Below are 27998 nucleotides of genomic sequence, written 5' to 3' on the forward strand. Positions count from 1 at the left end.
GTAGAACATCGGACAGTAATTATATAAGATATAAATTGTGATGTGCCATGAAGAAAAAGTTAAATTTCAGAGAGACAGAAGAGGAGACATAACACATACACTTGACTTTTAATCGTGGGAACTAGGAAGGCTTCTCTGAGGACATGACGAGTATAGCTATTGCAGGGACATGGTTGTCCAAGTGAGGTGATGGTGATGGCCGAGGTATATTGAGAAGGGGACAGAGTCCAGGTGAAATTTGGCAGGACAGACTGATGGTCTTAAAGTGGGAAATGAGGAAAATGAAAGGATTTCTTTTCTTTTTTTTTTTTTTGAAAATGCCCCTTATCGCATAGGACGTTTCTATTGTCATATGATGTTAGACTGAGTGCCGGTCCCTTCATCCTCCTTCAGACCACGGCATTCTGTCTGCTACTATCCCGAGGGTCCTTTCTTCTCTCTGTGGGATCTCTTCGGGCTGGGGCCTTCCCCTGTGGGCTGCTCTCCCTCATTCTCCTTTTCTTCTTGCTTTTCTTCCTCCTCCTCCTCCTCCTCCTCCTCCTCGGTAGTGCTCTGGATTCCACATTGCCCATCAGCTGGGCCATGGTGAGATGAAAGACATGGCAGCTGAAGCCCTCCAGGATGCCGAACTTCACGTGCAGCTGGAGGATCTCCAAGGTGGGGAAGACCCGGCAGCAGGCCATGCACCTGAAGCCGGTCTCCATGGTCACAATCCAGCCCGCTGTCTTGGCGCTGGGACTCTCCTCGACGGCAGGTGACCCTGATGGGCTGCCTGGCTCTGCCCTTTCCTCATACTCTTTCTCCTCCCCAGTGGGCTCACTGTCAGACAGGAGGCTTTCAGTGGACACATCAGAAGAGGGGTCAGTGGCTACTGTGCACGCATCCTCAGGAAGGGTCTCTTCTTCTATCCTCAGCTGCTTTTCAGGCAACTCCAAGGGTTTCTTTGTCTTCCAGGAGACAGCAACACCCTTGTTCACTTGTACCTGCATGTAGTATATTTTCATGCCCCTTTCCTCTTTGTCTGGGTGCAGATAGTTCTTAGAGGGTGAAGAGGGTGAGGAGGAGACACAGTGTGATGGGGGAGCTGTCTCTCCTTCTTCCTGATCCTGGGCTAGGGGTGCTCTAGGCTGGGCAGTGTCTCGATGAAATCTCCGGATTCCTGAAAAAGGAAATTAAAAACGTAATAAAATGCATGGGCAATGCTGGAAGCTGAGGGCGCAGGTGTGGTAGACGAGAGAGGGACATTGGCATGACATAGCTATGTCGTGAGCCTGGTGTCTGTTGGCCGTAGGACGGAGTGGTGTATCTGGTGTCATCTGTGGGCTTTTCATGTGCGTGGGGGGGATACTGGAGCGGTGTCTGTATACAGGGGTGTGGAGTATGGTGGTGAGGGCTGTGGTATGTGAGGGATGCGGCTGGATGCGTGTACGACGAGGAGTGTGAGTTTGGGAATATCGGTGGTGCGTTCCTTGTGGAATGGGGCTGTGGTGCAGGAGGAGAGTACTGTGGATCACGTGCTTGGGGTTCATGTGTGCACGGAGAAGGGCTGTGCCTGGAGGGCACGTGTATGTGTGAGCTGTGTGGACCTGAGCTGGATGGTCCTGCTCTCAGGCTGGAGGTGTATGATGCAGAACTCTGTCCTTCTCTGGAAGCAAAGGCAAAGACAAAGCCTACATTTTCCTCTGAAGATGCTTAATCTGGTCCCTCTTCCCTCCACCTCAAGCCCAGACCTTTCCGGCCCCTGCTCCTTGACTTCCCCACCATGGTAGTAGCAGTATTCACACACACACACCCAGACTCAGCTGGCATCCACGCCCTCGGAACAGCTCAGCCATCCTGCCCAGGCTCCTCCACAGACCCCTCATCACCTCTGATGACCCTGGGTTTCCTCTCAGCCTCCCTGGGATCTGTGTGCCTCCTGCCTCACAGCCAAGCACCCCCTCACCTGAGGAGCCCCGCGCCCTTACCAGCGTAGCTGAGCTTGCGCCGAGTAGAAGTACAGAAGAAGTATTTAGAGGCAGAGGAGACCTCCCCTGGTCCTGGGCTGCAGCCTTGGGCCACCACAGTGGATCCAAGCCGAGGGGGATCCTCTTGTGACTTCGAGATTCCTGAGGGAGGAATGAAAGGCTCAGGGTGGGTTCATCAGTCCTCTGTCCACAAATATTTACTGAGTGTGTGACACGTGTCAGGTGCAGTGAATACACGCAGTTGAGAGTGTGGTTCCCAGTGGATACTCCAGGATTTAATTCCAATCCATACTTATTCTCTCACTGTCTAGTTGGTAATGTAGGCCTCGGTGGTGACTGTGAGTGTGTGGGAAGAGTGAGTGATGTGTATCAGTTAAGTCTGTGGTAAGTGTGGGGTTGGCATGGGGAGCACAGTGCAGATGTGTCTATCTGTGTCTGTGGCCTTTGTGTGCATGGTTTCTGTTCACAAGTCAGGAATTCTGGGACATGTAACTTTTCCTCATTACATGGTGTGGCTTGTATTTATGGTGCGTGTTCATTCATTCAGTCACCAAGATTCAGTAAGCAGCTACTCCTGTGTATCCGGCACTCTTCCATTGTTGTAGTCTTTGGTAACGCTGCACATTCTAGTAGGGGAAGACACACACTAAACAAAACTACAATAAATATATAATACATCAGCTGGTGGTAAGTATATAAGGGTTGCCAGACTTAGCGAACAAGAATACAAGGCACCCAGTTAAATTTCAGTTTCAGATAAACCCAGAATAATTTTTTAGTGTAAGTATTCCCATGCAGTGTTTGGCCTGACTTAGTTTTAGTGTAAGTATGGCCCATACAATATGTGGGACATACTGATACTGAAAAATTACTTGTTGTTTATCTGGAATTCAAATTGAACTGGATAGCCCATATTTTCTCTGGCAATCCTGACCTGGGTTACTGAGACTGTGGTTTACTGTGGTTTGTACAAAGCGGGTCTGGCATTACTCAAGAATGTGTTATAAGTGTGGTGTGTATGACACGTGACTGGTTCTTATAGAGGTATTTAGAGATGGCTGAAGTTAGCTGTGTTTGTGCAAGAGTTGAGGAGATACATATATATATAGTGTGTGTGTGTGTGTGTGTCCTATATATATAGTGTGTGTGTCTATATACATATCTCATCTCCAGCGTTTGGTGTTGGAGGAGACAATTGTGATACAGGTGGGTTGTATGAGAACGTAGTAGAGAAGGGATGCATGTATATACCTCCATGTGCTGTGTGTGGTTTACTAAGGAAGTTATATGTGGGGTGTGTGATATTTTTGCTGTATCAGAGTGTACATGGGTGTATGAGTTACTGTCTCATGAAACACCCCTAACAAGAATTCTGTATACACTCTTACGTACACCGAGTGTCAGCCAGGTCCAGGCAGGGTGACAAGAACTTTACCACGCAGACTTTATATCTGGTAAGCACTCTAACCCCATTCATCTCGCTCTTCTCTGCACTACCACCCACACACACACACACACACACACACACACACACACACAGGAACATAGAGCAAAATATTCTGAATGGTCAGGGGCAGTCATTGCCTTCCCCAGCCTGTCCCAGCCACTGCCTGGAAATCTGCCTGCTGTCTAGAGCTCCATTCCCAGGGCCCATCCTACAGTCTCCAGGGCCCTGGGCCCGGTAGGAGCTACTGGGCTCTAATCTGGGGCAGAGGCCTCTAGCTGGAGCTCTGGGGTGACCACCCCTCTCCCAGGGCAAGCTACTCGCCTACTTTTAATGCACGCAGGCACCACGTGGCCCGTGGCTCTCAGAGCTCCCCGCAGGACCCTGAGGCCATTTCTCACCCCTGCTCACGCGGTCTCAGTCTCTGGAAAACCCTTCCCTTTCCTTGATCGCCTTTGGGAAATTCTTCCTGTTGAAGGAATAAAACCTCCTTGCTTTCAATATGACACCATCCCTAGACAAACAATCTTCTTTCAAAGTGCATTCCACTTGTCAAGATACTTTTCAACAGGGCCTTCAACTCATGGGGCTTCTCTTTCCACTTTGGTAAAAGAGGCCAAGCAACTCATGGGTCTCTCTCAGTATCCTTGCATCCTTCACATCCCCCACCTCATGACCCCAGGGAACGATCCAAGAGAATAAGAGAGAAATCGGGGACTGAGAAAAGCTGCACCTCTAGGTCTGTGCAAGCAGGATGCAGCCTGCTATGAGTCCGACAAAGCTCCAGGCCCGGCAGCCCCAGGAGAGAGTCCCTAGACCAGCGGAGCTGACCTCCCATCTCCCAAGGGCATCTGGCCATTCTGTGCCGTCTCACACCACAGGGACCCTCCGGATGGATACGGCAGCGTCAGTGAGACAAGGTCTCTCGCTCCCTGCTTCACAGGTGACACGTTCTCAGTCCCCCCCATCCTAGAGAAGGTTTAGTTTGGCAGAAACCCATGTGCCCCAGCATGTTGCCCCCCACATACCTCCTCCGTTCTCGGCAGTTTCCTGGGACTCTTCATTTTCCAGATGTTTCCTCTTTTGTCGCCGTTTCATGCTACCAACTAGAAGTCTCCCTTAGAAGATGCCTCAAGAGATGTCCAACTCCTCCTCTTCCCTACAGGTTGGCCCTTGTTGGCTCTTGGGCAATCCGCTGAAATGATTCAATACAAATAAAAATAGTCAAGTCTCCTAAATGGCTGAAAAACTTGTACCACTTAGTGAACCAGCAGTACTGCCTAGTGCTCACCAGGGCTGTTAAGTTTACAAGGTTGCCAGGCACACAGCAGGATTCTGTGACCTCAATGATGACATCAGAGCATTCTGTGGACCTAGGTTGAGCGCAGTCTCTGCAATAGCAAGTTAAGACCTTATATGATTGTTCTATATTGTCATAAGGCATATAAGATCAAAATTATGGTATGAACTCTGGAAGCCAATTTCAAAAACAAAACAGTTCTCAGATTATTTTGCATACACAGAAAAATTCATGAGTTTCAACAATTGAAGCTTTATTATTTATGCTGTGCTTTAACTACAGATCCATAATAGGGAGAGGGAAAATCCTGGAGCTAGAAACAAAAGTGGATATACCTACATTGTGGAGGTTTAAAAAAAAAAAGTTGCTCTTGTTGAAAAGATGCACAAGAGGAGAGAACTGAGCATAATAGCAGAGGACCCTCTGGATGTGGAACCAGTAAGGACAAAGCAGGTTTGGATGGCGTTCCATACGCAGACCAATGGTGGTATTTTTAATATAGTTGGTTAAAGGGCTTTATTTAGCAAGTTACAGTTGACCCTTGAACAATATGGTTTTGAACTGGGCAGGTCCACTTATATGCAGGGTTTTTTTTAATAGTAATTACTACAGTACTACATGATCTGTGGTTGGTTGAACCCATGGTTGCAGAATTGCAGATACAGAGGAACCACGGATATGGAAGTCTGACCATAAGTTATTTATACAGATCTGTCTATCCATCCATCCATCCGTCCACCCATCTGTAGAGAGAGAGAGGGAGTGAGTGCACATGCTAGGTGTTTACAGAAGTAGATATGGAAGTGTGAGGATATACAAACACACACATGTGTATGTGATGTATATAAGCATGTATATCCACGTTTCTATTTCAGGGCTGGAGCAAGGAAAGTGTAGAATGATCCTGGAGAAAATTTACTGTGCCAGAAAGTAGGAAAGAGTGGCGGGATGTGTAAAATGATCCAGCTTGAAGAGACTCACACTGGGTAAATCTGAGCAATTTGACCATAAAATAAACAATTATCATACAGAATATGAATAAAGAAAGAGGAAGGGAGGGAAGGAAGGGCTCTCATAATAGAATGCCAAACCATAAATATATAGAAGGAATGATGTAATGTAAAAATCCTTATTTACAACCATCATAGTAATGATAGGTTCTGGCAAGAGTAATCAATGAATTATAAAACTACTGGTTGAAAGTTTACAAGGAGCAGGATGCTACAAAACCCAAAGTATCTCTCCACAAAGTATTAATCACAACAAGAAATACAGTAGGTATAAATTTGGTGAACACTACCTTAGCCAAGAGATGAACATGATCAATAACAGAACAAACGAACGTTTTAGATCTCTGGGGTATGCTATACTGAGAAGGATGCAACGTTGCTTCAGTACTATTACTGACAGAAATAAAGAACCAGATCTTATCGCAAGGAAGCATCCACGTTGAGAGTCTCCTGTTTCACAGTTATGACCACAGGGAGCATAACTGGCCAAAGGTCCCAGCTGCTGCTCTTAAACCCATCACCAGGTTTGCCTGGAGGCCGGCCTTGCCCCTGATTGCTCCTAGTCAGCACAGCAGGGATCCTAAGGCAGGCCATTTCTTGGAGACCAGGATTCCTCTGTCCAGTGACCTGTTTTCAAGGACTCTGACAGCCTTGAAGGAGTTTACGTAGATGACAAGGCAGTCTCGGATGATCTACCAAATCTTTCTTCCAAATCTTCACTCAGGGTCAGACTTGCACTATGAGCTGATAGCTCCGCCAGCCTTCCAGAGCTCCCTGCCATTTCCTCTCCGATGTTTTCCCTAATGAAAGATTTGTTCATTAAAGTCTTTCTCAGCACTTTGCCGTCTAGTTCTTGGAGGACCAGGACAAACCCCAAGCCCTAGAAGCATCCCTTTTTGGCTCTTTCTAGTAACCTTCCTTTCCATATGGTAGCCACTAATTTGTAATGGTGTAGATTCACTTAGCCTATTTTGTACTTGATATAAATGGAGTCGTGTAACAGGTGCTATTTTGTGTTGGCTTCATTTGCTCCACAGTATATCCATGACATTTATCCATATTGTTGGGAGTGGATACCTTTGATTCATTTTCATTGGTGGATATTATTGCAGTGTGTAAACATATCAAAATCTATTTATTAATCCCATTATTGGTGGGTATTGGGTACTTCCCCATTCTTGGCTATCACAGTTAGTGGTGACGTGAGCAATCTAGAATGTGCCTTGTGCACTTGTTTGAGGGATATTTCTATGGGTGGAGCCAAAGGGTTCTAGGGTATATGTTCAACTTTGGTAGATACAGTTGACCCTTGAAGAATGCATGGGCATGAGGGATGCATCTGAGTCTTTTATTCCATAGATGTTTTTAAAATATCTCTCACTTTTGGCCCAAGAGTGCTGCGTTTGGGTTTACAGTGTTTCTTAACTTTAAAATAGTCCAATTTTTCAATTTTTTCTTTCACAGTTGGTGACTTTTTTGGTCTTAAGAAATTCTTCCTACTCCAAGGCAAAAAGGCTGTTATCTTACGTTCCTTTCCTAAAGCATCATTGTTTACTTTTCAAATTTAAGTCTGCAGATCTTCTGCAATTTATATTTTTATATCCTATGCAGTAATGATTAATATTTTTCCCATATGGATATCCAGCTGACTGAGAACCAATAGTTGACCCTTGGACAACATGGGTTTAAACTACACAAGTGCACTTATACGAGGATTTTTTTTAATAGTAAATACTGCACTACTACACGATCCAAGGTTGGTTCAATCCTCAGATGCAGAATTGCCGATTATGGAGAAACCATGTATGTACAGAGGACTGGCTATAAGTTATACTTGGATTTTCAGCTTAGCAGAGGGTTGGCACCCCTAACCCCCTTGAACCCTAGTTCAAGGATCAACTGTATTAACAAGAGTTCTTTCCCCTCTCTGCTGCAGTGTTTTCTTTTCTTTCTTTTTTCTTTTGGCCGTGCTGCGTGGCTTGCGGGATCTCAGTTCCCTGACCAGGGATTGAACCAGGGTCACCACAGTGAAAGCGCCAAATCCTTACCACTAGACCACCAGGGAACTCCCTGCAGTGTTTTCTTTTTACACGTTGTTATAATGTCTGTTTCAACATGGATTTTGATGTCTATTATCTTGTCTATCCTTGAGCGAACACCAGACTATCTTATATTGTAGATTTATAGTAAGATTTAATGTGACTAATATCTTTCTTTTCATTCTTCTTTCAGATTGTCCCAGCTCTTCTTTTGTTTTTTATTTTTATGTTTTTTTAGATGTTGGGGGTAGGAGTTTATGTATTTATTTTTGCTGTGTTGGGTCTTCGTTTCTGTGCGAGGGCTTTCTTTAGTTGTGGCAAGCGGGGGCCACTCTTCATCGTGGTGCGTGGGCCTCACTATCACGGCCTCTTGTTGGGGAGCACAGGCTCCAGACGCGCAGGCTCACTACGTGGCTCACGGGCCTAGTTGCTCCGTGGCATGTGGGATCTTCCCAGACCAGGGCTCAAACCCGTGTCCCCTGCATTAGCAGGCAGATTCTCAACCACTGCGCCACCAGGGAAGCCCCCAGCTCTTCTTGTAGCTCTTTGCTTTCCCACATAATATTTGTAAACATCTCATCAATTTCCAAGGGGAAAAAATGCTGGTGTTTTTATTGGGGTTTGACTGAGCCTATAGATCATTTTGAGGATTACTGATATCTTTGTAATATTGAATCTTCAAGCCATGAATATCACTATTTTTAAGAATTTCTCTTGGAGAAAAATAAAAGTGGATCCCATGTAATAAAATGTACATAAATAGACTCCAAAATATTTAAAGGACCTACATGTGAAAGATAAGTCTAGAAAGTTAATTTTTAAAAGGTAGAAATATATTTTTTCACCTGAGGAGTTTCAGAAGCACAGATATTAAGAAATTATTGGTTTATTATCTTATAATTAAAGATTTCTATTCCATGAAGAACACAATAGAAAAATTTTAGAAACACGTGCCCAATTAGGAAAGGATACTTGTAATTGGTAAAACTGAAAAGGTATTAATAATCAGAATATGTAATAGAAATGAGGAAGAAAAAGATAGCATCCACATTAGAAAATGGGGCAAAAGTTTTAAGTAGACATTTATAGATGAAGCTACCAAGCATTTGAAAAAAAGATCAAACTTATTAGAAATCAGAGAAATTTAACTAAAACAAGATACTACTATACACTTAATACACTAGCAAAACGGTGATGAGTCGTCCAAATGAAGGTAAGTGGTTGCACAAAAACCTGACGTGCAACTCTTTGGTAATCTGGACTGGTGGAGCCGTTCAGGAAGTCAATCTGGCTATATTATTAAAGTATACACATTTGCTATGAAATAATTTCACTCGGGTATGTATTCCAAAGAAATTCTCAGATACGTCTATAAACAAATGTAAGAAGATGTTTACTTTATTGTCATTGGCATGGCAGTTGGAAGAGTACAGGTAAAATGTGGGTGCAGAAAATGGAACTCTATGAAACAAATTAGATAGATGGGTGAATGTTTTTTTTTGTTTGTTTGTTTTTCTGCGGTACGTGGGCCTCTCACTGTTGTGGCCTCTCCCGCTGCGGAGCACAGGCTCCGGACGTGCAGGCTCAGCAGCCATGGCTCACGGGCCCAGCCGCTCCACGGCATGTGGGATTTTCCCAGACTGGGGCATGAACCCGCGTCCCCTGCATCGGCAGGCAGACTCTCAACCACTGTGCCACCAGGGAAGCCCGGATGGGTGAATCTTAAAAATATACTCCTGAATGAAGGAAATAAACACCAGAATGAATTTTATGACACAATATTATTTATATGAATTGAAAATATACACAAGTGCACATTGTGCACAAGAACACACCCAAAAGAAAACACATCAAACAAATTAGAATGGTAGCTTACGGGGTAGAGAAGGGAGTGGAGGGTGCCACAGGGAACAGGAGGTGAATAAATAAAACTTAATCATGTTACCGTATTTCATCATGCTATATCCAAGATTTCACTTTACTTGTAGTGGAAAGAAATCCTGTGTGCTATGTTGGCTTAAGTCAGGAATAGTTCTTGGAGGATATTTTCCTGAAAGAATTTGGAACAAATTTTTGAAAAAATCTTTGTTTATACTATGGATGATCTTTTTTTGTTTGTTTTGTTTTTTTCTTTAATTTCTGTTTTGTGGGTGTGTGTGGGATCTACTTTATTTTGTATTTCATTAATCTGATCTTATATTTTTCCATCTGCCTTCTTCAGTTTTATTATTCATTTATTAACTTCCTGAAATGGATGTTTTCTGAATCAATTTTCAACTTCCTTTCTACTTTGTTTTTTTTTGTTTTTTTTTGTTTTTGTTTTCCTTGCTGTACGCGGGCCTCTCACTGTTGTGGCCTCTCCCGTTGCGGAGCACAGGCTCCGGACGCGCAGGCTCAGCGGCCATGGCTCACGGGCCCAGCCGCTCTGCGGCATGTGGGATCTTCCCGGACCAGGGCACGAACCCGTGTCCCCTGCATCGGCAGGCGGACTCTCAACCACTGCGCCACCAGGGAAGCCCCCCTTTCTACTTTAATATATGCTTTTAAGGCTCAACATTTCCCTCTATGTATGTGTTCAAATCTCCAGATCCAATTATGAATTTGAATGTTTCTCTTCATGGTTCTGTCAATTTTTGCTTTATAAAGTATCAGCTGAAGTTATTAGTTTCTGATAATTGGAAACTTTTATGACTGTGAAGTGTCCCTCCGTATGTCAAGTAATGCTTTTTCCTTCCCCTTAAAGTTCACTTGGTCAAATAGCAATGTCACAGATTTTATAATTACAGAAATAACTTGAGACCTAGGATGTTGATGTCTGTCTCTAGAAAGGATTTTCCCTTGCTTCTGCACGGGTTGTAAGATGCTAACAAAACACGTTCACCTTTACACAATCTCAGGGAATGAGGTGTTTTGGCGTTTGGCTTCAGTCCCTGCCAAAGAAAGCCCAGTTTCCTTCTCCCCTTATTCCAATGGTGAAACTCTTTGGGGTTTACCAGGAAGCCTTCGTGGCTGGTAATGCTTTTATGTCGCTTAGCCTCTTGAAGACGTCCAAAATTCTACTGAGTTTGTACGCCTTTCAATGAACAGAATCTACACTCTTCTGAAGCCTACACAGTAGAACGGCAAGACTGCCCGAGACCTTCTCAGGGATTCCGGAAAGTGAAAACCAGAGTGAAAACATGTAGTCCAGAGCTGGTGCCGGTAGACACCCCCGCACCCACCCTTGCATTCTGGGACATGTAGTCCAGAGCTCGTAAACTCGTGTAGTCCCATATACTGCAGCTACAGTAACGCCTCGCTGTAAAGGTTTACCCGCGGAATTCTGGGAAATGTGGTCCAGGAGTTCCGGGTTAGTCGCAGGCACTTCCGCCCCAGGAGGACACGTAGCAGCCATGTTTTGCGTGATGGCGGTGTTTCAGGTCCGCTCTTCACGACCCATTCAAGCTTCCCCGACATGCGCCTGGGGCCAACGTTTGCAGACCTTTCATTTGGGGAGAAAGAGGAGGGGCGGCTAAAAGCGGAGGTTTGAGGGCCTGGAGTGGTGATGTACGTCCCGCGGGCGGAGCTTCTTTGCGTTTGGTAACGTACCCGGGATGGGGTGGGCTCAGGTCGTGCCTCCTGGGGTTTGAGGGTCTCCCCGGTTTTCTTCACCCCTAACCTGACCCCGTCCCCCACCTATGAGCTAGCCCTACCGCTTCATACGGCGTCACACTGGGTGAGTTGCTTAACTCCTCTGTGCCTCCGTTGCTGTTCGGTAAAAGGGGGGAGAAAGGAATGCCTTGTTAACATAGTGTTGTGAGAAGAAACGAGATAGCACAAGTAAAAGGTCTACAACTGCCTGATACGTTGTTGGTATTAATACTACGCTAATTCGGGAGGCACCCATTTCGCAGCGGGATTCTGTGAGCCCAGGAAGCTGAATTGTCCTGGACTCCTGGCCTGTTTTGGAAGGAGAGGACTTCTAGCTGGTACGGGGGCGGAAGGGGGTGCGGTATGAATTAGTGGGGATGGAAACAACAGCCCTGGTATTTCACAGTCTCCTTTCCTTCCCCAGCCCTGGCTTCTCAAAAAGCACTGCACGGAGGAAGAGGCAACAGAGCCCCACGTGAGTAGGACTTGGCATTCTTCTACTTAAGATATTCCTATAAATTGTAGAACGTATGGGACATGGGTAACGATGATAACTGAGCCTTGGTCACTAATTTCCATTCTAAAAGCTTTATGCACATGACCACATTTCCATCAGGCAGTGGCTCTGTGAATTGGTACTGCTGTTTTCTCTACTTTAAGGCTGAGGAGCTGGGGGCAGGGAACACAACCCTGTTGGCCCATCCTCACCCCGATGGTAGGAGGCAGAGCTGGGGTTGGGACCCAGGCAGTTTGAGTCCAGCAGCTGAGTTTGCTAATCCCTTTGGTATATTCTCTTTGAGCATAGGGTACTGGCTAGAATCATATCATGAAAGTAGGTTGGGACTTAATTGTGGGGACCTTGAGAGCAAGGTTTAGGCTATTTTATGAGTTTTTAAGATAGTTTTCTCAACTGGGTCATTTATTTTATTTCAAATAATATGTATATCATAGAAGCAGCATAATCATTATGGAAAAATGCAGATATATACATAAAGAAAAATTTTAATTATCTATAACTTTAGGATGTAAAGATAACAGTTGTTAATGTTTTAGTGCCTTTTTGTCTGGTTACTCTTTGTGTATGTTTCTGTGTAGTGGAGGCTGTTTTTTGTGGGACTGATGTTACACTGCAGTGCTACTGAAATTGTGGTCCACAAACCAGCGGCACTGGCATCACTTGGATAGAAATGCCCAGCCTTGAGCCCCATTCGAGACCTTCTGATTTATAATTTCTGCGTAGGGGGCCCAGGAGGCTGCATTCCAACAAGATCCCGCAGTAATTCACATGCACGTGAAAATTCAAGAAGCTCAAGAGAGGGTCTTTTCTGGAAACTGAGGCCGAGGAAATTGACCCTGCTGGATGTCACAGATAAAACTGAGCTGGATTCACCAAAGCCCTACTTAGTCCAATGATTTTATTCCCCCACTAATTATTGTCAACTGTCAGGGCCCCTTTCAGAATCCTGAATTGAGCAGAAGACAGCTAGCAAGTGTAGAGTCAAAATGGAGGTCGTTAGAAGTTGTGAAGATGTCTCTCTCCCAAGCTTTGGGGAGTGGAATCATTGCCATCTTTTGTACTAGATCGAACCCGGGCCCCCTGCATTGGGAATGTGGAGTCTTATCCACTGCACCACCAGGGAAGTCTCCCATTTATTTCTTAAACTTTCCTATATTTATGATGATATAATTACAATTCAGATTCCTGTCTTTTTTCATTTGAATTAGGTATGGACTGTCAAACTATTTTTTATTGTTGTTGCAGAATCCTGGCTTTTATTAGTTCTCTTTACCTCTGTGCATAATTGTCAAAAGGGTACTTCCTGTTTAAAAAGAAACTTAACGTATTTTTATACCTTTTGTAAAAAGTTGTCCATGTCAATTTAAATATTATTGTTGCAGTCACAAAATCTTTAGGAAGACAAGCAGAGATTTTCAGAAGTCTAAAGACTCTCACATAACAGGGCAACAACGTATGACCTCCACATGTCTGACAGTCTTCTGTTGGTAGAAATCACATCTCTAAGGATAATTTCTAACTAAAATATCATCTGCTTTACCGCAGTTGCTAAGAAATAAGAAACCCTGACAGTGGTGTTCTCAGAGCTTCCTACCTTATGACGATCTCACGAGGTGGATGCCCGTGTTCTCCCCTACTGGCAGAGGACAGAACTGAGGCGAAGGGATGTGCATAATTTGCCCAGGGTGACACTGCTAGTGAATGGCGTAGCCTGATCAGAGCCCATGCCTATTGACTCCAAAACCTACTCTGACTTACATGGTCTCTGTTTACACCATACCCAGAATAAGAATGACCCCTGTGGAAGCTGCAGGCACACTGTGAGGGGGCCACTGTGTATGAATGGGCAGGTCATTCCTCACACAGCCACTGAGGGGGTTCACGGGGGCATCTGGTATCTGCGTGGGGCTCTGCTCATCAAGCATAATCAGCTGTAGCCACCCCGAGGACTGGGAGCCTTGGTAATTCACAATGAGCACCACGTGGGTTAGTGACTTCTTTTTCTTTAAACCAGTTTCCAGTTTGACTTCTTCTTTCCCTGTCTGTCTTGCTAGGACTCTGCACTGCCCCAGAAGGAGAGAGAAAATGAGCACATTCCAGGTGAGTAGAGCTTGCCTTTCTTGCTGTTAAAAACGCCATTTTTGTACTCAGGTTGGACACAGGTTTTCCTCTTCTTTTTTCTTTTTCTTTTTTTTTTTTGATTGGAGTATAGTTGATTTACAATGTATTAATTTCAGGTGTACAGGAAAGTGATTCAGTTATACATATATATACATATATTTTCAGATTCTTTTCCCTTATAGGTTATTACGAAATATTGGGTATAGTTCCATATGGGTTTTCTCTTTCAAGGAGAGTCTAAGCATATGAGGACCTGAGTGTGCCATGTGTGCTTTTTTTAAAATTCCTGTTAAATTTAATTGGTTTCGGTTTTAATTTTTGTTTTATTTCATCATTTTTTTATTTTACAAGTAAAAGAAAAATTAAGGGAAATGAAGGACATCTTCCAGTCTACTGCTTACCTGCTTACAAATTAGCTGCTTTTATATTTCTGTAATCTTTTCATCATATGTATTCATGGATGTGTATTTGTATTTATAACATAGATACAGTTTTAAATTGTTTTTTTCATTTAATACTAGCTAACATTCACTTTTAATTGCTTTATCATGTTCCTGCAAACTTAGGCACCTATTTTTTTTTTTTTTTTCCCGGTATGCGGGCCTCTCACTGTTGTGGCCTCTCCCGTTGAGGGGCACAGGCTCCGGACGCGCAGGCTCAGCGGCCACGGCTCACGGGCCCAGCTGCTCTGCGGCATGTGGGATCTTCCCGGACCGGGGCACGAACCCGTGTCCCCTGCATCGGCAGGCGGACCCTCGACCACTGCGCCACCAGGGAAGCCCTGCACCTATTTTTTAAACTATTCTTTATTCACAGACATTGAGTTGAAAGACTTCTCCTGTTTTCGGAGCACTACAGTGACAGTGTTCCTGATTTAACCTTGTTCTCAAAATATCTGTTCTGAAGAATATTGCCCCTTTTTGCCCTTAACATAGTAGGTTTAGGTATTCAGAATTTAAGAGGTATGTTTTCCATGTGGTGCCTTGGATGTTTTTTGGTAGAATATCCAAATACGGCAGAGCACAGCAGGATCAAACTGCTGCTTCACGCAGAAAAAATAATGTATGGTTAGAAGTTTTCTCACGACCAGAGTTAGATTCAGTCTTCCCCATGCTTGAGTCAGACCCTTTGTGTATTTTATTTACTGGTTTGTTTCTTTTTCCATCTTCTATTTTTTTCTAATCAGAGTAATACATGACCTTAGTTTAAAAAGTCCAGTGGTACTTAAAGCACTTGTCACTGCATAGACAGCTCAGAACAATTGTATAAAGAGGTGCTTGGTTTCATCTTTGTTTTAAATATAAAGAATAGGGGTTGTGAAAAAAGGAGGAACCAACTCAGACTCACCCAGAAAACCAAGGGTCTGGAGTCAGAGTATTGCATTCAAGCGAAAGACAGAAACGGGGAAAGAGAGAGTTTTCATTCAGAGACCTGGCATGGCCTTTTGGTTAGTTTCCACAGATAACACTCCTTCTCAGCTGGTTCCCACCTCAATGAGAAAGCAGGTGCCATCAAATACTGCCAGGACTAAATTGGTAACTGTTTCTGGGGCACTTGGCAATAATAATTAAACAGTGAAAGCTTTTTAGTTCAGGATCCAGGGGTTAGAATCCTAGGGAGTTTACTTATGAGTTGTCTGAGAGCCCCAGGTAAATACACAAAGCTTTCTCTTTCATAGCTGCACGTCCGGTGAGGCTGAGGAAAGTCAGTGTGTGGCATTGGCAGGATGGAAGGAGGGGGTGCTGGGAAGTCTGCACACCTCACAGGAGCCGGAGCAACTTCCCATCCTCCTCGTCTCCTCGGGGCTGCCCCTCTTCCACTGGCCACTGGGTATAAGATTGAGGTGGTGGTGTTTGTCGTAGGAGGCGGTGACCTTCAAGGACGTGGCCGTGGCCTTCACAGAGGAGGAGCTGGGGCTGCTGGACTCGGCCCAGAGGAAGCTGTACCAGGATGTGATGGTGGAAAACTTCCGGAACCTGGTCTCAGTGGGTGAGGACAGCCTTTCTCTGCGAGTGTCTTTGTGACCTTGGTGTTTCAAGGCTTTGGGCCTCTTGAGGTGGTTCCCTGAGTTTGGGGACCAGACTTTTGCAATTCCTGTGGGACACGAGAGGATGCCTCTGGTCTTTCCAAACAGTGTGTTTCAGGTCCTTTTCAATTATTCTGTAAAAGAACTGTAAATCGACAGTATCTTGCTGTACCTTGTGTATTCTTTTTCAGATTTCCCTCCGTGCCATTAGTGGATCATAAAGCCAATTTATTGAGCCCTACGTGTGATTTTTTAATGAAATAAAATAGTATAGAAAATATCAGAGTTTCTTAGGAAGAGTACAACACATTGCAGCAGAAACTCTGGGCGATGGCATGAGTGGTGTGAGAGCCAGTGGGAACAGATTTCATGAAAAGAGACATTGGTTAGATATAGGTCATTCAAGCTTCGTTTTAGTAATGTATACTTTTCTGCCTGTGTATCTAGGTTGTGAAATAAATGCTGTTTCTTCAGTGGGTCGTGATACAAAGTTTGAAAAACACAGCTTTCAATACCTTGAATATGCAGTTGGAACTCAAATTTCTAGTAAACTTTCGCTCTAGCCCGTTCATGTTAACTTGTGACTTTGCATGTTCTCATTCTTCAAACGAGATACAAAACATATAGAAAGAGAAGAGAGGCTTTGGTTGATGAATTCAGCAACGCAGATAGAAATTTAGGTGAGAACCAAGCAGTCGTGAGTTCCTGTGGTTAGCTGTCTATCTGTTTTGCTTCTCACCAGCCCTGTGCTGTCCATCACCTGGTCCCAGTTGGAAATCTCTTTCCAGGATTATTGCATAGTCTTTGTACTGGTCACCTGTTGCCACCCTTCTCCTCCCACAGTTTGTTCTTTAGGTGGCAAAGTGATCTTTTGTAACTTTAAGTCAGGTTATGTTCTTGTTTCAAAATTCTCTTGTGGCTTCTTTTACTTAGAATAAAAACCACTTAAAGTGGCTTCTAGAGCCTTCTGTGGGCTGCTGTTCGTTCTCCACCACCTCCCTGAATACACCACCTCTCCTCCCTCTTACCCTATCTTTTCCAGACCTGCAAAGGATGCTTCTGCCACAGAGCCTTTTCCTTGTCCTTCTCTCTGCCTGGAATGCTCTTTCACCTGTAATCTTTTAGGCCTCTACTTCTTTCAGTCAGTCACCTTAAAGATGAGGAGGTGGCTGTCCTCTGACCACCCTATGGGAAATACAGTCCTCTCTTTCTTACTCTCTCTGCCCTGCCTTGTTTTGTCTCTAAGCGTTTCACTCATGTACATTTTGTTCACCTGTTTCTCGCCTCTCTTTCTTCCACTGGAGGGTAATCCAGGAGTGCAGGAGGAATTTGGTCTGTTATATGTTTATTGCTCACTAGCCTCAGTGCTTAGCATAGTCTTGGTACATGACAGGAACTCTTAAATATTTCTTGAATAAACGAATGAGTTAATGGATAGAGAAATTAGCCTTCCATGAAAATAGCTAGTAGGCGGTGAACAAATCCGAGTGAATAAGGGATATTGCTAAATGTTTTTTTGTCTTCAAATGAATTCCTAGCCTAATTCTAACTTCTCAGGTGCCCATGATGTGTGTATGTGTGTGTTTGCCTTTCTGTACAAGTTGGCCCTCATCAACTTGCACAAAAAATATGTATAGAACCTGTAATTATAACCAAACTGAGTAAAATGCTTTCCCTGTGACTTTCCTTGAGCTCTTAGTAGCAGAGCAAATTCATTTGGGGGAGGAAATACTGTTTTGAATGAGGATTCTTATGTCTACTTCTTAGGTAACCCTCCCATAGAAGGAAAGAAATTTCTGTTTCCTTATCCCTTATACCAGGGGAGAACAGGTCTCAGAAAACAGGCAGCTGGTGAGTTAGCCTTTCCCTTAAAAGATTTGCCCCGCTGCGTCCCATTTGCCTCCTCCAAAGCCCACCTCACTAATAAGAAATCGATCTTTGTTAGCTCTACAAACATTTTGTGTGTGTGTGTGTGCATTTGTATGTATCTTGTAGAAGGCATTTTAGATAATGTCACCTTGGGTGCTTTGATCATTCTTTAATAGTTTCTAGTCTGTTTCTTCTCAATACTTATCACAGGCTATGGAATTTATTCCCAGCTCACTCATAAACCCCATTCTTCACTTTGGAACTCATTCTTGTTAAAGACCAATGTATCTGTGTCCAAAAATTTTCCATGCTGTTTTTAAAGAGACAGCATTCTTCCCTAGCCTCTAAATTTTGACTCCTACTTGGCAGGGGGAGTGGAGGAACATATTAGGCAGCACAAATGCCTCAGAAGGATCCAGTGCATAGGCCTTTATGCTTTTTTTTAACCCCACTGATTCTTAGACCCTTTTTTAAAATTAATTAATTTTTGGTTGCATTGGGTCTTCGTTGCTGCATATGGGCTTTTCTCTAGTTGTGGTGAGTGGGAGCAGCTCTTCGTTGTGGTGCGCAGGCTTCTCATTGCAGTGGCTTCTCTTGTTTCAGAGCACGGTCTCTAGGAACGCGGGCTTCAGTAGTTGTGGCACGTGGGCTCAGTAGTTGTGGCTCACGGGCTCAGTTGCTCTGCGGCATGTGGGATCTTTCCGGACCGGGGCTCGAACCTGTGTCCCCTGCACTGGCAGGCAGATCATTAACCACTGTGCCACCGGGGAAGTCCCGGTTTTTAGCACCTTTCATATCCTCCTCAGCACTAACCCCCTTGGTGTGCTGCCGCCTCGGGTGCAGCCTTTCAACTTAAGCAAAACTGTACTTTCCAGTCCTTTTCCTGTATCTGATACCTGACGTGTAAAAGCTGTTTCGCTTCTCTGACTTGGTTCAAACTTAACCTGGGATTCAGAATTGTAGAGAATCCTAGAAATCAAACTGAGTTCACCTGTGCATGCATTTCTTGAGCCCTGACTAACTGCTAGGCACTGTTAAAGCTGTGAGCACAGCAAAATGCTTGTCTTTATTGATACTGTGTTATGGTAGGAATGACATGTAATTTTTGAAAGATGATTTAAATAGTATGTCAGAGTAGTCATTTGGTTTTAAATGGGTTTCATTAATGCTAAGTATTTGGGAGTTTAACAGACCATCTCTTGGTTTCTGTTAGTATATAAACCAGAGAACTTCATTTGTCGTGCGAAAGATCAGCTGAACCATCCTGAGGTTCATTAAAGTCTCATACTGTGTCTTAAGTGTAAAATCTTGAATCTTTGAACAAAGCTTTCACGTGTCCACATCTCTGAATTCTCTGTCCATATAGAAGAAAACAATCAAAGTGAGTTGAGGGCCGTTCAAGACAGAGGATCACGTGAAGAGCTTTCCTGCTGGCAAATCTGGCAACAAATTGCAAATGACTTAACCAGATGCCAAGACTCCATGATAAATAGTTGTCAGTTCCACAAACAAGGTGATTCCCCCTGTCAGATTGGGGCAGGACTCTATTCAAATTTCTGAAGATGAGAACCGTATATTAAATGATAAAGCAGGTGATCCCAGTAGTACTGGAAATGAAGGTTTGCAACTTTGAGAGCCCAGGATTCTTGGAGGAAAACTTCATTGGCTGAGTCCCAGAATTATCAGAATAGACACCAGCAAATTTCCATGAAAAATAAACTGTGTCAGTGTAAAGAGGATGTTGACACCATCAGTTGGATTTCACATCACCTTGATGCTCATGGAGTACACAAGGGTCAAAAATCTTACGGCTACAGCGATTATAGAAAAGATAGCACGAGGGTTTCAACACTGGATCAGAATACTATGATTCACACAGGACAAAATCCTTACCAGTGTGATGAATGTAAAGAAACCTTCACCGATCTCTCCACCTTTGATCTTCACCAGCAATTACACTCAAAAGAGAAGTCTCATGTGCAGTGAGTGTGGAAAAGGCTTCCGTTACAGCTCGGTTCTTCATATTCATCAGAGAGTTCACGTGGGAGGAAAACACAGTGAGTGTGATGAGTGTGGCAAGGAGTTCAGTCAGAGCTCACAGCTGCAGACTCCTCAGAAAGTCCACACTGTAGAGAAACCATTCAAATGTGGGGAATGTGGGAAAGGCTTCAGTCGTAGGTCAGCACTTACTATTCATTGTAAAGTCCACACGGGAGAGAAACCTTATAATTGTGAGGAGTGTGGGAGGGCCTTCAGTCAGGCCTCTCACCTTCAGGACCATCAGAGAGTCCACACTGGGGAGAAACCATTCAAATGTGACACATGTGATAAGAGCTTCAGTCGGAATTCACACCTTCAGTCCCATCAGAGAGTCCATACGGGAGAGAAACCGTACAAATGTGAGGAGTGTGGGAAGGGCTTCATTTGTAGCTCAAATCTATACATTCATCAGAGGGTCCACACAGGAGAAAAGCCCTACAAATGTGAGGAATGTGGGAAAGGCTTTAGTCGGCCTTCAAGTCTTGAGGCCCGTCAGGGAGTCCACACTGGAGAGAAATCATACATATGTAATGTGTGTGGTAAAGGCTTTACTCTGAGTTCAAACCTTCAGGCACATCAAAGAGTCCATACAGGAGAGAAACCATACAAATGTAATGAGTGTGGGAAGAGCTTCAGGAGGAACTCCCATTATCAAGTTCATCTGGTTGTCCACCCAGGGGAGAAGCCCTATAAATGTGAGGTATGTGGGAAGGGCTTCAGTCAGAGTTCATATCTTCAAATCCATCAGAAGGCCCACAGTGTAGAGAAACCTTACAAGTGTGAGGAGTGTGGGCAGGGCTTCAATCAGAGTTCACGACTTCAGATCCACCAGCTGATCCATACCGGTGAGAAACCATACAAATGTGAAGAGTGTGGGAAGGGATTCAGTCGTAGAGCAGATCTTAAAATTCATTGCAGAATCCACACCGGAGAGAAACCGTATAATTGTGAGGAGCGTGGGAAAGTCTTCAGGCAGGCCTCAAATCTTCTGGCCCATGAGAGAGTCCACAGCAGAGAAAAACCATTCAACTGTGAAGAGTGTGGGAAGAGCTTTGGTCGGAGTTCACACCTTCAAGCCCATCAAAAAGTCCACACTGGAGAAAAGCCATACAAATGTGAGGAGTGTGGGAAGGGCTTCAAGCGGAGCCTGAACCTCGACATGCATCAGGGGGTCCACACAGGAGAGAAAGCATGTAAGTGTGGGGAGTGTGGGAAGCACTTCAGTCAGGCCTCAAGTCTTCAGCTTCATCAGAGCGTCCGCACTGGAGAGAAGCCGTACAGATGTGACAGATGCAGTAAGGTCTTCAGTCGGCCTTCACAGCTACAGTCCCATCAAAGAGTGCACACGGGGGAGAAGCCTTACACGTGTGAGACCTGTGGGAAGAGCTTCAGCTGGCGCTCCAATCTGACAGTTCATCACAGAATCCATGCTGCTGATAAATCCTATAAAAGTGATAGGAGTGGTAAGACCATCAGAGAGCCCACACACGAAAAAAGTTCCATAGAATGATGAAAACAGAGACAGAAACAACTCAGGTGTCATGTGAATTCTTCCAGTCATCAAGTTCAGAAGAAAAAAAAATCATTTGTTTCATTAAAGTCGGTGTTTCAGCCATAGCTCAACATGTCCCAGTAGCCAGGAGGCCACACGGCAGAGAACTCTGGTAAATGGTGTAGTAAGTTTGAACTTTGACCTCTATTAAATATTAGGTGAGAAGCCTTAGTGTGAGTTTTAGCAGGCCTTGTACAAAAGTATGATGAACATGCCAAAATTTATGCCCATTACAACGTAAATTCCACGAATGCAGCGACATTTGTTCTGAATCTACAGTCTGAACATTGTCAGCTACTTTGTAGGTGCTCGATATTTGTTCAGTTAATGAACGAGGAAAAACTTTTTGAAAATTATGTTGCAATCCCCTCCAAAATTTCATAAAAATTTGTATTCAGAGGAGTTAACCTAAATCTGGCCTTAAAAGTAATTCAGGGAGACAAAAATTTGAAGTGTTAGAAAACCACTCAGTATTGCAATTTGTAATATTAATGTGGCATCGTCCTGTTATGATGAGCTCCATTTGTCTCCCCCCAGCCTCGCTTCAAGTTGGATCTTATCTTGGACTTTGTCTATCTAATATTCTGTGAACCTTATACAGTACAAATTTGGTTATCTTTTGTGACAGTATAGACTTACTGAAAATGGATTGTTCATCTTGCAATACAGAAAGCATACTGTTGACCCTTTTTTCAAGAACGTCAAGGCAGAGGTTTAAGTGTCAGAAAGAGTTCCTAATGACAGTGACAGAGGACAAACATTTCTTAGTAAATGAACTGATCGTTGGTTTCTTACTCACCACATTTCCGTCTAGGTTTTGATGTGATTGTCTCCCAAGGGTTTTAGCATTACTTTCATCAGGACTTCTTAAGTAGAGAAAAGAGGCTGTGTGAAGTAGATTACTTTTGTCAAGTTCTCTATCTCCTTACTCCTCTCTGGCCTGAGATAAAAAGAAAAAAATTATTTGTTGAAATTTGGTAATTTCATCAAACATATTTATTCAATGACTGACTTGCACACTTTTTCCTAGCGGTGGATTGAAAAATTGATTTTCAAAGTGAAGTTGCTGAGTACATATCAAAACATAGAACGTGCGTCCCTTTGATATAGAAATCACAGAATAGGACCTTATAATTAGGAAATTCAAGTAGAAAAGGTGAGTAGCATGTCAATGTTACTAAATTTTGTAAAAGTGAAATATTCAATAGGAATGTCTTTATATTTTAAGATACTTATGTAATGACAGGTCTGTTAAAATGATGGCTTAAACTTAATGACAGAAGCATGTAACAGTTTAATGTATTTTAGGTAGGTACATCACATACCTTAATCAAACATGTATGTGTGTGTGTTAATGCATCCTATCATCTGTAAAGGGATCTTCACCCTTATGTAAACAGTGGCAAGATTTTCAGGGATTTTTTCCACATTTAACTTCCATATTTTAAATTTTTCATTGAGCATCAATTTTCCAGTAAAATACTGTTATTTTTATAGTAACATAGGTAGTAAAATAATGTAAAATATAATATTAAAAATTACTAAGAACATATTAATCCCTCACAGTAAGAAATCCTATCATCATGAGGTATACATATATATGGCCAAAATTAAGGAATAGACCTCTAGAAATCAGTTATAAAAAAGAAAAAATGTATATGGTTATTCAAAGAGACAGAATATTAGTCAGTGTAACGGTCTATTTATAATTAATGCATTTGAAGTTTAGGATAAATCCATGCAGCCCAGAATATTCTGTTTTAATTCCAACAGTAGAAATGTACACATCCTAGTTCTCCTCATCAGGCTTCCTTACTGGGTGAATGGATGGATAGCTCGGGGTACCGGCTTGTCCTTTCAAGTGCTTGGTCTGACTGGAGAAGTAGCTGGGTCGTTCCAGACACTATGACACAGAGAACCATTAGCTGTGGGAAAAGAGGAATTTACCCCCCAAAAAACTTTTTAAATTGTTTACAAAGTAACAGTGATTGGGCAAATCCTGAAGATAGAGAGTGGAAATAGGTAAGTTTTAGAGGTAAAATTTATCAACGATTCCCTAAGGAAAAATGTGCATAGGGAAGAAACCTAGAATGATGGGAACAAGTTGTTAAGGAGGAGGTTTGCATACCATTTCCTACTTCTTGGTCATTTCACTGATGTTTAACACTTACTTGGTTAAAGGGCTTTACTCAGCAAAAGATGTATTTAATGTGAGAGGCAGGTTTCCAAGATTGGTTTCCTAGACCACACCTTCACATGTGTATGTAAAGTCCATGCTACCTCAAATTGCATTGCATTAGATGTCAGAAATCCTAGGGCTTTCTTGTTTGGTTTGGTTTGGTAGATATCAAACCACCAACTCTCAAGGTAATTTGTAGTTTAGTGAGTTAAGTCAAGGGCTGGAAAACTACCTCCTGTGAGCCCAACCTGGCTCGTTGCCTTTAAAGCTTTATTGGAACCTAAAAGCTCTTTATTGGCCCATCCATTTATTTACCATCTTTGAGTGTTTCCCATTGTGCTGACAGTGTTCAGTGGTTGTGACGAGCACTGATGGCCCACAAAACCTAAAATATTTACTTTCTGGCCCTTCAGAGAAAAAGTCTGTTGATCCCTGTGGTAAGCCCAAAAGGTTTGTCTCTGTAAGTGAAAGACCACAAGTAGAGCAGAACTTAGACTTGGTTCAGTGAGGATTCCAGAGAGGTTTCCTTTTTGATTCTCATATCTGCCCTTCTGGTTGACCTTGTTCTTTAGTTTGGTTCAAAGACAGTGGTAGCAACTAGGGACTACCTGTTTCTTTCTTCACATTCAATGAAAGAGCTGCTCTTCCATTCTTAGTGTTGAGTAGTTCACAACTCACTCCCAGTGCGTGGCTTCCTCTAACCTTGACTCCCATCTATGCTAAAGACTAAATCTTTAGCTTTGTATCCAGTTCCATTGGCCTTTGTAGGGCCTTCAGTTTCAAGTCCCAGTTGATAGCTTGAGCTCGAAATCTGTTTTTACCGTTGGGGATTTTCTGTCTTAGCTTTGAGCTTGGCTACATAGCAACACTTTGGGGGACTTGTTATAATCAGCATTTCTATCTTTCTTTCCTTCCTTTTTATTTATTTATTTTTTTAAGGGGATCCAAAGTCAAATTCAGTCAGTGGCTGAATGACAACACATTGATTCACAACCTTGTAGATTCTCTTATGTCATAGGGCATCAGTGGGAAGGAGTAGAATCCTGGAAATTTGAGGTGGAAATATATGGGCAGATTCCAACAAAGCTGAGGCCTGTGACCTCTGACCTGTGACCTCTTAGTTGAGCCTGCTGTGCTATTAGAAGGAAGTCTGCCTCTACTCTGAGGTAGTTTCCTTGCAGGGGTCTGTGGATCCTCAAGACTTGCCTCCACTACCTCTCGTTTTTCCAGACCTAGTAATCAGACTAGAGTCCTTGAAATGGGGACGGGAGCAGGGAAGGGGTGGGTACCCACCGGGTATAAAGGATGACCATGAGGAGACACTATCTGCTAAAATACGGAATTTTATAACTTATATCAATAGAAACCTGAGAAATAATGTGTGTGGAGTTTGTAGGTATTGAAGCAGGTGGGAGTAATGTAATATTGGGTTAGGCTGGATTTGTTGATACGAGTGCATTCAACACCCATTCCAGACTCAGCGTGTTAGCTTGGCTACCTGGGAATGCCTTCAGCAGTTTGCTCAAATGACTGAAACCTGTACCCAAAGTTAGCGTAGGCTAAAGTCAAAATGCCAGGACTTTCTAAGTATGTTGTAGCAAAATTTCTTGACGTTGGCATGACTGACATTTTGAACTGGATAGCTCTTTGTTGTTGGGAGCTGTCCTGTGCAATGTAAGATGGGCCAGTGGCACATACTCTTCCCTGCCACCCTAGTTGTAACAATAAAAAGTGCCTTGAGGGCTTCCCTGGTGGCGCAGTGATTGAGAGTCCGCCTGCCGATGCAGGGGACACGGGTTTGTGCCCCGGTCCGGGAAGACCCCACATGCCGCGGGGCAGCTGGGCCCGTGAGCCATGGCCGCTGAGCCTGCGCGTCCGGAGCCTGTGCTCCGCAACGGGAGAGGCCACAACAGTGAGAGGCCCGCGTACCAAAAAAAAAAAAAAAAAAAAGTGCCTTGATACATCCGTGTGCACCAGCCACGTGGGGCTCATTCATAACACAGCTCCTTAAAGAAAAAAGTCTCAAGGGGCTTCCCTGGTGGCGCAGTGGTTGAGAGTCCGCCTGCCGATGCAGGGGACATGGGTTCGTGCCAGGGCCCGGGAAGATCCCACATGCCGTGGAGCGGCTAGGCCCGTGAGCCACGGCCACTGAGCCTGTGCGTCTGGAGCTTGTGCTCCACAACGGGAGAGGCCACAACAGTGAGAGGCCCGCGTACCACAAAAAAAAAATAAAATAAAATAAAAGTCTCAAGACACTGCCACATATTTCCTGGGAGGGGGGACCAAAAGTGTCCCCAGCTGAGAACCACCACTGTAGAAGGTTTACAAAGGCATAGGAATGCCAGACCACTGGAGTGGATTTATCATATAAGATCTGCTCACCCAAACCCCCTATGTGCCCTGGGAGGGCTCAGAGGACACTTCCTTTGCCAGAGGTTTAAGAAACGTATTGGTGAGGGGAGCGTTAGCAGTCTTGGAATGCTCTGTAGCTGCTCTTCTCTGCAGGCCAAGAATGAGAGGGAAATGATGTCATCATAATGGGCTCCCTAAATTCAGTGAGGCTAATGGGATCGTGGGGCATCATTGGTCAAGTGGAAACACTTCATTGGCAGAGATAAAGTGAGCGTGTTTTTCACAATGAACAGCAAAATGAAAGGGCTCATTAGAATGCTTTGATACACAAAGATTTTTTATTTGCTCATGTGCTATCTCTAGGGCTGAAATAAATGGGAACTCTACTAATACCCTACTTGATTTGAATCAGGAGAAAAGCTCTAGGTCTGATGAACATGTCTGACCGGAATCAACATGGGAGTTGTGCTCCCTCAGCCAATTGGATAACATGAGTCAGTTCCCATTTCCAGAGCATCTTGAATGAAGGGCAGGCCGGGTCCCCTTGAGGGAGGATATACCCTGGTTTACTACCAACTCTCCCGAGGGTGCTTTCTTCTCCCTGGAAGGGATAAAACAACTGAGGTAGAACAGGAAGAGACAAGAAGCACTCCAAGCTCTGCTGGTCAGGGTTACCCTCCAGCGTTGCCTTAATGCTCAGAGCCACACACACCACAGTGAGCTTGGCTCCAGATCAACTACCACGCAACGAAGGTTCTGGAACATTTCCATATCTCGGGGGACCTCATTTCCACGTGACTCTCTTTCATATTCCCCTTTGTCACAGAAGGCTAGGTCCAGTGGTCCGGGTGAGATCTCGGCTCAGGCCCAAGGCTCTCAGACCTCAAAGGTCTGGTCCTGCCAGGGCCCCTGTCCTCTCTGGAGACCACTCCTGGCTCTCTCTGCCGAGAAGGCGCTGCTGGCAGTACGTCCTCTAAGAGTTGAGGTCCGTCGTGCAGACCCTGAGAAAACTCCTAGGAAAAGGCTCCACCTTCTTGTTTACGTCAACAGAGCTCAATGCCTTTGTTAGTGCTGGGTGTGTCCCATTTGATGCAACTGCAGAGCCATTAGGTCAACCAGCACATGTGTGCGGCCCCTTCCCTTGGACTCCTCTGGGCCCTCGTGACATAGGCTCAGAAGACTGCCAGCCTCAAGCCTTACCTCTTCCAAGGCCACACCGTCTCCAGGATCTTCTGTCCCATGAATCTCAGTTGCTGTGTGGAACTCAAAAGAGAGAAAAGAGCCTGCCTGCGGGGTCTCTTCGGGCTGGGGCCTTCTACCTTCTCTTCCTCGTCCTCCTCGTCCTCCTCGTCCTCCTCGTCCTCCTCGTCCTCTTCGTCCTCCTCCTCGGGGTGATCTCGGATTCCACATTGCCCATCAGCTGGGCCATGGTGAGATGAAAGACACGGCAGCTGAAGCCCTCCAGGACGCCAAACTTCACGTGCTGCTGGAGGATCTCCAAGGTGGGGAAGACCCGGCAGCAGGCCATGCACCTGAAGCCGGTCTCCATGGTCACCATCCACTCCGGTGTCTTGGCCCTGGGTCTCTCCTCGACGGCAGGTGACCCTGATGGGCTGCCTGGCGCTGCCCTTTCCTCATACTCTTTGTCCTCCCCAGTGGGCTCACTGTCAGACAGGAGGTTTTCGGTGGACACATCAGAGGGGTAAGTGCCTACTGTGCACGCATCCTCAGGAAGGGTCACTTCTTCTATCCTCAGCTGCTTTTCAGGCAACTCCAAGGGTTTCTTTGTCTTCCAGGAGACAGCGACACCCTTGTTCACTTGTACCTGCATGTAGTATATTTTCATGCCCCTTTCCTGTTTGTCTGGGTGCAGATCGTTCTTACAGGGTGAAGAGAGTGAGGAGGAGACACAGTGTGATGGGGGAGCGGTCTCCCCTTTTTCCTGAACATGG

The 27998-nt window shown here is 44.4% G+C and overlaps 3 protein-coding genes and 1 pseudogene across 4 annotated transcripts; 2 read left to right on the forward strand and 2 right to left on the reverse strand.

Annotated features, from left to right (window-relative positions):
• Positions 1-111: 111 nt before the first annotated feature.
• Positions 112-27993, reverse strand: LOC308627896 (protein FAM170A-like). The gene is made up of 2 exons (XM_081254388.1): positions 27247-27993; positions 112-439 (listed from the first exon to the last, which is right to left on the reverse strand). The coding sequence occupies exon 1, from the start codon at positions 27890-27892 to the stop codon at positions 27362-27364; it is 531 nt and encodes a 176-aa protein (XP_081110514.1). The 5' UTR covers positions 27893-27993; the 3' UTR covers positions 112-439; positions 27247-27361.
• On the reverse strand, positions 122-4509 carry LOC308627557 (protein FAM170A-like; annotated as a pseudogene). Its single transcript has 4 exons — positions 4440-4509; positions 1968-2108; positions 465-1159; positions 122-156 (listed from the first exon to the last, which is right to left on the reverse strand). The product of its transcript is annotated as a protein FAM170A-like (transcript).
• LOC308627898 (zinc finger protein-like) lies at positions 7550-16210 on the forward strand. Its single transcript, XM_081254390.1, has 4 exons — positions 7550-11339; positions 11815-11865; positions 13962-14007; positions 15891-16210. The coding sequence occupies exons 1-4, from the start codon at positions 11305-11307 to the stop codon at positions 16050-16052; spliced, it is 294 nt and encodes a 97-aa protein (XP_081110516.1). The 5' UTR covers positions 7550-11304; the 3' UTR covers positions 16053-16210.
• On the forward strand, positions 15934-22488 carry LOC308627888 (uncharacterized protein). Its single transcript, XM_081254363.1, has 2 exons — positions 15934-16017; positions 19290-22488. The coding sequence occupies exon 2, from the start codon at positions 19824-19826 to the stop codon at positions 21471-21473; it is 1650 nt and encodes a 549-aa protein (XP_081110489.1). The 5' UTR covers positions 15934-16017; positions 19290-19823; the 3' UTR covers positions 21474-22488.
• Positions 27994-27998: the final 5 nt, after the last annotated feature.

Source organism: Mesoplodon bidens, assembly GCF_964165515.1.
Source record: "Mesoplodon bidens genome assembly, chromosome: 14".
NCBI lineage: Eukaryota > Metazoa > Chordata > Mammalia > Artiodactyla > Ziphiidae > Mesoplodon > Mesoplodon bidens.

Coding starts and splice junctions, on each gene's coding strand:
- LOC308627898 (XM_081254390.1), top strand. CDS start 11,305: ATGTACGTCCCGCGGGCGGAGCTTCTTTGCGTTTG. Junction 11,340..11,814: donor GCGGAGCTTCTTTGCGTTTG/GTAACGTACCCG, acceptor TTCCTTCCCCAG/CCCTGGCTTCTCAAAAAGCA. Junction 14,008..15,890: donor AGAAAATGAGCACATTCCAG/GTGAGTAGAGCT, acceptor TGTTTGTCGTAG/GAGGCGGTGACCTTCAAGGA.
- LOC308627888 (XM_081254363.1), top strand. CDS start 19,824: ATGAATGTAAAGAAACCTTCACCGATCTCTCCACCTTTGATCTTCACC.
- LOC308627896 (XM_081254388.1), bottom strand. CDS start 27,892: ATGAAAATATACTACATGCAGGTACAAGTGAACAAGGGTGTCGCTGTC.